This window comes from Penaeus vannamei, chromosome 17, assembly GCF_042767895.1.
Source record: "Penaeus vannamei isolate JL-2024 chromosome 17, ASM4276789v1, whole genome shotgun sequence".
Taxonomy (NCBI): Eukaryota; Metazoa; Arthropoda; class Malacostraca; order Decapoda; family Penaeidae; genus Penaeus; species Penaeus vannamei.
The window spans coordinates 20,731,603-20,741,431 of NC_091565.1; the positions used below are offsets into that span (position 1 = coordinate 20,731,603).

At 41.1% G+C, this 9,829-nt stretch overlaps 1 protein-coding gene across 3 annotated transcripts in view; it reads right to left on the reverse strand.

The window, feature by feature from the left end:
• Positions 1-1,691: 1,691 nt before the first annotated feature.
• LOC113820667 (carbohydrate sulfotransferase 11) overlaps positions 1,692-9,829 on the reverse strand; it is a 55,397-nt gene continuing 47,259 nt past the window's right edge. For all 3 annotated transcript variants that reach the window (XM_027373009.2, XM_027373008.2, XM_027373010.2), the window contains exons 3-7: positions 9,576-9,719; positions 8,656-8,810; positions 6,736-6,818; positions 4,686-4,892; positions 1,692-3,089 (exon numbers count right to left, since the gene is read on the reverse strand). In XM_027373009.2, coding sequence (XP_027228810.1) covers positions 2,720-3,089; positions 4,686-4,892; positions 6,736-6,818; positions 8,656-8,810; positions 9,576-9,719 — 959 coding nt within the window. In that variant the 3' untranslated portion in view covers positions 1,692-2,719. The remainder of the gene's footprint in view (positions 3,090-4,685; positions 4,893-6,735; positions 6,819-8,655; positions 8,811-9,575; positions 9,720-9,829) is intronic.

A 9,829-nucleotide genomic window follows, 5' to 3' on the forward strand; every position in this document is an offset into this window, starting at 1 on the left:
GCATGCAGTTCAAAGAAAACACATGAGTTAACTAGAAATAGTTGACACAGGCCGGGCCACTAGACCGCAAATCTAACTGAACTGGATTGAGGAGAAAAGTTAGTACGCCCTGTTGTGCATTGGTTTCCAGCGAAACGGAAGGAAACGCGATCTACTGAGCAATGAATCAAGGAGCCCAAGAGAAGCCCATCATCGCCCTCCCATTCCACTGTATATGGCATGGGGAGGAGGGAGTCCAGCATCACTCAGGAAAATCATACAATATGTATGAATTTCAGTTCATCGTAATAGGCGAGTCGGTAGTGCCATGGAGTTTGTCTCCTCGTCTTCAGTGGCAGAGAATGAAGGGAAACGTATGTGTAGATATAAGCTATCAAAATCACACACTTGTAAAAGAAGCAAAGTGAAGTTATTGGATGAAAAAAAAAATGAAGTAGAATTTATTTGAGACATTAGACCTCTCATCCCTAGAAAAAAAAAAAAAAAAAAAAAAAAAAAACAGCGGAGAGAAGCATTTCAGCCTGGACCTCGAGACGTCCTCTGTCTAACACGCAACAAGTATCTAACCTTTTGGAGTATTTTTAGAAGCTATACTCTACACATCTTGGTAATTGCTATTGCTCCGTGTCTTCGAGTGGCCTGAGTCCTCCGTGGCTTCGCTCTGACACCTGTTGCTAACGGGACTGAGGTGTCTGTTCTGACAGGTGTTCTCCGCTGTTCAGATTGTGTTTGGCAAGCTTCCTAAGATGACTCCGAGTCACTTCCTACCTCGGTGACTGGACGCGTCACTTGGCATGTTACATCAGTTCAAGTTCAAGTCCTTTCTGACGACCAGGGATTCACCCGGCCGTTGTGGCTGCCCGATCGTAGGGAAGTGCGGTCGCTGTATCATTAATTACGATTTTGAATAAGGTTATATTCAGAAAGGATTTACCTCAAAATACTAAACATGATGATGTGTCTATCTATCTATGCATAAATGTATGTGTATGTATTTATGTATACAAATGTACATTGATATACTTATACACACACACACACGTGTGTGTATGCTTATATATATAAATGTATATATCTATATCTATCTATCTATCTATCTATCTATCTATCCATCTATCTATCTATCTATCTATCTATCTATCTATCTATCTATCTATCTATCTATCTATCTATCTATCTATCTATCTATCTATCTATCTATCTATCTATCTATCTATCATCTATCTATCTATATTTTGTATGTATCAGTACATCTACTTCTCCAGATAGATGGATTGATATAAATAGAGAAGAGAGAATCACATACCCACCGCAACCCCCAGTCGACAAGTGCGCAGGTGAAACGGCTAAATGCATTAATAATTCATGGTGTCCTCACTTAGCATAAACGACTGAAGCTGTAACGACAAATGAAGAGAGGTAACAGTTCCCAATAAAGAATCCATAAAGAACACGAATGGTAATATATGAAGAAATGAAAGAGAACAGAAACGGTTGAGGTAAATAGAAAGATAAAGAAAGGAGATAGAGACAAAAGGAAGGAAGAGAGAAGCGAATGGGAGGAAGACAGATCGGAAGAACGTGAAGATAAATCAGTCATGGAGAGGAAGGATATACCGAGAAACATAGAGAAATTCAGTGAAAAGCAACCGAAATCATACGAAGAGAAAATTATTAAATGAAACTAAACCTTTGGTCGAATTCCATTTATTAAACAAATCACGTCAAAAGCTGTTCGACGATTTCAATGAAATGTACAAATGCTATAGTCATATGAATAATGCACATCTCTTATTTAGTCACACACAAAATGACTAGCTCACTTAAATCTAGAAGGCACACCGGATTATAGTATCTTGCACTTTCTCTCTCACTCACACCATGAGAATAGCAGGGTATTCTTCATATCATTATTTGCAGAATCGAGTATGCACGGTAAGGAAATGCGCGCACACACACACACACACACACACACACACACACACACACACACACACACACACACACACACACACACACACACACACACACACACACACACACACACACACACACACACACTCACACACACACACAAGCGCGCGCGCATAAATGTACTGTAGTCAGGTACGGCGATGTCAAAACCGACCTCTACACAAGTGCAAGTCGTACAATCAGTATTCAACTGATCGAGCGAAGAAACGAAAAGATTGGATAGATATTAAAATGAACCTATACCAATAAGTTCACACAAAAGAGAGAGATAATCAGTTATCGATGATCGCAGATATGAAGAGGCCATCAAGTTTGTAAAGTGAAACTATAGTAGAGAAAATCATCACAGTTATCATATGCTTACTCTAGAGGACTGCTGTGGAGAAAGCAGCCCATTGGACGGGCACTTCCTTTGAAGGCTTGGACTAAAGACTCCAGAAAATAAATAAAACACAAGGAGAGAGGAAAAAGGCGGGACTGACTATTCTCCACGGAATCACACACAAAGAGTGGAGCTCAGGATACAAAAAAGAAAAGGAAAAGTTTGCTAAATGAAACTATTAAATTGAGGAGCAACCTTCCAGGAAATATTGTATGTATCAGAAATATACATCTGTTCAAAATATAGCAGACTGGTTCTTCTGAGCTCAGTTCTCTCTCTTGTATCTAAACTAATTAAGTACACACACACTTATTTTTTATCTTTTGACTAATTTGTTACAAATACAAATGCAATGCTCTTGGGTCAGACGAAGTCATAACCGAAGGCCACAAAATCCGCGAGGTACTTGGTGAAGAAGGCCATCTTGTCGCTGTGGCTGAGCTGGTTGAAGTACTTGGGGTCGTAGCGGCGCGCGTAGAACGGCCGATCGGAAGCGGGGAAACTCTTCACCAGGTCCGTGACACCCAACCAGTCCAGCACGTAATTGGCGTCCTCCTTGAGGCTCTCGTATTTGCCCACGAAATCGTACTTGACGGCGCACGGGTTGCATAGCTCGTGCACGGACAGCCAGTGCTCGTTCCTCTGCTCGAAGGTGCCGTGGCCGGGCTCTGAGATGAAGCGGATGAACTCGGAGAAAGTCGTGTTGTCGCCTTCGGGAGAGGCTCCCGCGCTTCTGGAATGCGGAACGGAGGCGTTAACTAAATAACCGACACATGATAGAAATGCTCAGACGAAAAATTACATTGAAATCATCTTTCTCAAGTACACAGGTTACGACCATAAACATAAACTCCTTGGCGGAGGCAAAACAATAAGGGTAACGGATGCAATCATTCAAAAAAATCCTGGATACGGTTCACGATCCGGATCACTATCAACATTTCATGGAACCAAAGTTATGCAAGGATACAAATCTGATAAACAATTTCATGTTCTGACCTCTCTGAGTTATCCTGCTAACCAGTGAACAAACCAACAAACCATTTCGACTAAAAACATAACCTTATCTATTTATCAACTGGTGCAATCATTAAAAAAATCCTTGATTCGGATCACCATCAAAGTTTAATGACATCTGGCGGAGGTAAGAACAGATACAGTGAACTGGTGAATCATAATGTTGAATAGTTCCTGTATAGATGTTCATCTGTAACTGGGTATCTTATGACCATAAGAGGAAGATGGGGCCGGGGAGATGACGTAATGAGCATACTGGATAGGTTACTTTGTCTTCGAAACTCTGCGGTAGGACTTCTTATTGAAATAACATGCTGATATACGATATGAACACGCACCCAGAAATGATTTACTGGATGTCTAGAGGTTGCAATATTGGATGATTTATATATATATATATATATATATATATATATATATATATATATATATATATATATATATATATATATTATATTTCCTCTTTGGTACAGTTATTGTGTGTAGATTAAATTGTATGTTTCTGTTGACAATCAGTGTTAAGAACGAGTTAATAATTGCCATTTGACATGATTATCACATGCTGACTGCTGGCTGTAGTACAGCAGCAATGGTTTAGTACAGCCTCACATGATAAACTGTTGCAGATAATACCTGCAAGGGAGTATGATGCCTATGCTGTTAACTATATACTGTAAAAACAGGAAAACTGCCCGTCTGGAGCTTCAGCCTGGTATGATTTATGAATAACACTGGATCCCAATCACGTAGTAATTGCATAATGTGTTTATGTAATTATAATAACTGCATGGACAAAAATCCGAGTGACAGATGCAAGCCGGTAAGGATCGAACATAGAATGGGGAGGCCTTGCTCTTGTGGGGCGGTCACATGAGCATTTTTTCAACAATAAGTCGGGGGTAAATTGAACGTTTCCACTTCCCTCATCATCCGAGTTCGCATAATCTACTACTTGGTCGGAAGTAGAAACAGACAATATGTATCGTTTAGAAATAGGCATGACGAGAGTATCTGTAGTCTGCTAGGAGAACTACAGAGCTGCACAAATCATAGTAATCTTATATGATTTTAATTAAAAAGATACTTTAAGTTTTTGTTAATTCTTATACAGAAATCCATTAAAACGTATCTGTGACGTCATCATTGTTTACATGCGCGCGTCTTTCCAATTCCTTAAGGAGGAGCTTGCCTAAGTTTATTCTCCAAATGAATTTCATGACAGATTATGATTCACTCACTATTTTTAGATACAAATACAAACCTCATTCTTATTGTAATGCAGTGATTCCTACGAAAGTCATCCACCTCTCACCTGTACTTCTGCTGTATCTTTGCTCCGATCTCCTTATGGAAGTTGTAGGCACTAGACTTATCAGCACTCTCGAGCTTATCCTTGAAGGCCGACAAAACACGGTCGAACGGATGTCTGACGAAAAGGAACTTCTTGTAAGTCGCCAGCGCCTCATCGACCATTCCCTTCTGAGAGGCCATGTTGGGGACGGAGGTGTGCACGGCGTACCTGCGGGCAAACCGAATGTGACCAAGATGAATGTTTCGCATATCACTTTATGTATTTTTTATGTATCTTTATCCATAGGTAAACCAATATCTATCTGTCTTACTATATATTTACAAACGATGTACGTTTTGTTTGTGAACAAAAAATTGAATGCAATAATGAACAGGGAAATCAATAGTAACGTGTTAATGCAACAAGGACACTTCTTTGGACTAGAGAAAAAGCGAAAAACTTTAATTTACAAATATTATTGCAGCTGTTTCCATTCTTTGCCCATGTATATGTAAGCAATTAGAATAAAAAACAGCACTCAGTCTATGTATATAGACGCCCCCGCGCGCATGTAAACATTTTTAAAAGCATTTGAAAATTTGAAGGACAATTATTTATTTTGTGTAAGGTAAAGGTTGTCGTTTGCAGGGCCGTCACTTCGTCCCGCTGTTGTTTGTATGGAGCAGCTACTTTGCATTCGGCTGTGCCCTACCCTCTACCTGTATTTCATTTGCTGTCCCTGCCACTGGTGCGCCTAATTAATATTACAATAGGCGAAATCTGGGGGTCTGATAGGAACCAGCGATAACACGACCTAGAGCGTGTTTCTCCTCTGTACCTCCAAGCTTTCTAGGGTGCAATTAAAACCTGTTTTCTGTAATTCGTTTAAAGAAATGATCAATATCTATATATAAAGTCAACAAAAGTTATATTAGATTTTGCCCTAGTTTGCTCTTTCATTAACGTAAACAGAAAAAGCGCATTTGACGACAGTCAGTGCAACATACTATGGTAACCAACCTTGACCTTTGGCCTTGGTTCTTGCGCTTGTAGTGTTTAAGGTTCCTTCGATCTTGTAAGCCTCACGGTCGCGAGTGCGTTGTGAGACCCGTAGACGCATGTATTTCAGCGTTATTTTGTATTTGTATGCATGCAATGATTTTTTAGCACTCCTCGCGCTGAACCATTTAATCGCATCATAATTCAAGAGCTAATTAGCAGGTTCGTGCGGCACTGTTGATACACGTAAAACGCGTAATGGGTGATATTCTTAGATTAAATGATAGTCATGATCATTAACAGTTTCGATCATTGATATACCAGGCAGCGTACTGGGTATACGATAGTGGTATGTAATTTTGACGTCAGCTGCTTGCAAATTTCTAAGGCTAATGAATTTTTGAAATTTCCTTCTTGTAGTCAGTCACTGGTTAATATTATGATTATTTCTCTTATAAGCAAAACGGTTACATGCCTGTTTACATACAAATATTTTATTATAAAGATAAAAGTACTGAGCTATGAACAGTTATTGCTAAGTTTGAAACTCACCGTCCAACTAGCTGGAAAAGTTGAACAAGATGTTCGGACCGTTCGGAACCCGTAATTTGGCGTTCTGGACAAGTTATCCGTCTCGTCCATCAGGACGACATTACATCACAGTACCATTTGTATGTAAAAAAATGACAGGTACAGGCAACCACATGATACTGATAGTTAATTTCATGGCCGTTTATTGATGTTATCATCGGGTAATCTTGTGTTTGTCAGTTGCAGGAAAGTTAACTATGCATCAAAGTTATTACAAAACCTATGTAGCGTGTGAAATAAAGACCGGTATGGTAACATAATGATTTTACTTTCGAGTTGTTGCCTTGTGGGCAGTGAACGCCTCGGTTCCGAACGCGGCCTCGCTGTCCTGCTGGTCCTGACAACTTGTCTGGACGAGCAAGACGAGGAGTTCCGAACGCAGCACTATGACGGGCTTGAAAAGACAAGGAAACGGCATGCAGACGGGCAGGTGACTCAATGATAGATCGATCACCTGTCTAGCTGTGTCACCTTTACTTACCTGCCGATCGTGCTCAGGTCCTTATCAGGTGAGACCTTCCCAATCATCTTCATCCAGACCCTCTTCCAGCTGGTGCACGCCACCTGTGGATCGCCAGCTGGTCAGACTTGGTGGTGGGGGGGGGGCACACACGCTAGGATGAGCCACGGCAACGGAAGGTAACAAGAAAAAAGGACGTGGCAGGAAAACAGAAAAACAGGTGACGAAGTAGGAAAAGAAGCAGAAAACGAAAAGATGAGTAAAAAATAAATCAAGGGGAAGGAAATATTTAGCGGGAAGGAGGAAAAAAGGGAAGCAAGTGAAGCGCTTCTGCTGCACGATCACCGGCCTGCATGACAAAGTCGGACATTTGGATCACGTGACCCCACACCACACGCACACGGATATGCACACACACACACGCGCGCGCGCGCGCGCGCGCGCACACACACACACACACACACACACACACACACACACACACACACACACACACACACACACACACACACACGATAAACACTTATATATACATATACACATATACAGATATATATATATATATATATATATATATATATATATATATATATATATATGCATATATATGTATATATACATATATATATATATATATATATATTGTATATATATATATATATATATATATATATATATATATATATATATATATATATATATATTGTATATATACATAAACACATATGCACACACACATACACATACATGAATATATTTATATACATACATATGTATGTATATTTGTATGTATGTGTGTATGTATATACATACATATACATATATATTGACAAGTATCTATCTATCTATCTATCTACCTATATACACATATGTACACACACACACACACACACACATATGTGTGTGTATGTACGTACGTATGTATGTATGTATCTATATACACATGCATATACATATACATATATATAGACATACGTATATATATACATATATACATATATGTATATATACATATGTTTATATATATGTATGTGTATCTCTCTCTCTCTCTCTCTCTCTCTCTCTGTGTGTGTGTGTGTGTGTGTGTGTGTGTGTGTGTGCGCGTGGGTATATGTGTATATATACATGTGTATAACATGCCTGTTATGAAATAATCAATTGAAATTCGGTACATAAAAGATGGTGGTAAATATCATCCATGCATCAATAAGCCTAGAAATCTCGTTCAGGAGAGAGAACAGTTAAATGGCGATCACAACTGCGAAATGCCCTTCCCGAAAGCAGCCGGTTCAGCGCCCTTCCTGAACGACCCGGTGAACCGACGCCCGTAGCAGAACCAGATGCAATACGGTAGAACAAGAAGGAGTGTCTACGGAAGAAGGTGCTGCGGAGCTCCGAAGGGCGGTGGGAACCTCTCCGTGGCTATTCACAGCTGCCCCCAGGACCGCGCAGCGAGGACACGCAGGAGAGGGCGAAGTGAACCCCCGGCACCTGGCGCTTCCTACCTCGATATTAAGCTGCTCGGATGCTGCTACCGGTGGTATTGATAAACATACCACAACGACAGCAAAAGCGAAAAAAGGTCAAACAACAGCAAGAACTACCAACAACAACGGAAATATGTGTATTCTTAGGGATTGTTGTGGTAGCAACAAAAAAGACAATGAAATTGTTGAAAGGACTAAGAATATTACAATAAATATAATAATGTAACTAAAAGAACAGCATTTTTACTAACGGCAACAACGATCATAATGATAACGATGAAAAACATAATAAAGACCACGATTATTACAAATCATCATGGCAATGAAACAAAAAAATGATAACGATAACAATGATAATAACGATAATCGATAGAAGACCATGATGATAATAACATTACACACACACACACACACACACACACACACACATACACACACACACATACACACTCACCTTCGGCACATAGCAATAAATGAGTTTGCGTTTGTGGTCGAAATGCATGTGGCTGAGCACGTTCTGCGTGATGGGCAAGGTGATGTTGAGAGTCTTGCACGTCTCCTGAATGCGGCGCTGCAGGTTCTCGTTCCTCTCCTTCGGCCCCAGCGATCCTTGGGAGGGACAAGGGTGAGTGGTGGTTGAGGAAGAGCAAGGGAGTGAAAGAGGAATAAGTAATGAGAGAGTGTTGTAGGTGTAGGGTGGGAGGCGGAGCGAGGAAGGGTTGGGGTGATGGAGGGGAGGGATGGGGGGGGGGGAGGGCGGAAGTTTGAGTGTTGTAGTGGAGGAAGAAAGGCATAAAGGGGGGTAAGGTCGAGGTTGAGGGGGACAGGGCAGGTGGGGAAAAGGAAAGGGCGGAGGTATGGTCGACAAAGAAGAAGGTAGGGGGAAAGTGGGGGAAGTGTAGTAGGGACATAGTAAGATGGAAAATGAGGGGGGGGGGAGATTGGGGAGATGCAGGGAGGGTTAGGTTGGAAATGTGGGGAGGGACGGGAAACGCAGAGGAAATGTAAGGGTGGGGGTAGGATGGGAAAATAAAAGAGAGAGGGGGTGGGGGAAAGAGAAAGGAGGGGAGATAAGGTGAGAGTATACATGGGAGAGATAAATTCAGGAAATGAGGGGGAGAGGGAGGGTGGGTGCATTGGGTAGGGGGGAGGGGCGAAATTCAGCTACACATATAATTAGAATATTTTCTCTTCGTAAATGAATAGTCAGCTTGACGGACTAATGTGTCAAAAAATTGTGGTCAAAGTAATTAATCAAACAGCGAATAAAAAGATAAAAAAAACATATGAAAAGAAAAAGAAAAATAGAAAGGAAAACGAAAATATATCATCACATTTCCATTTTCTTTTATTCATCCTTTGATATCAATATACCTGCTTGCTCATCCTCGGCGACGCCTTCCTTCAGTGCTTTCGCGAGGATACTCTGTTCCAAGTCGCGCGTGCTTTGCCCTTTGACCTCCCTCTGCAGCGGCTCCGAGGGCGGGTGCCAGTGCGTGCGGCCAGCGATCTCCACCTCTGAAGCGAGACCGGGATGTCAGCGGGAAGGGACGCGTTTACGTGCTACGGCTGCACCGGACGGGGTATCTGGATGATTCAGACAAATATTGATCTTCCCGGTGTGTATC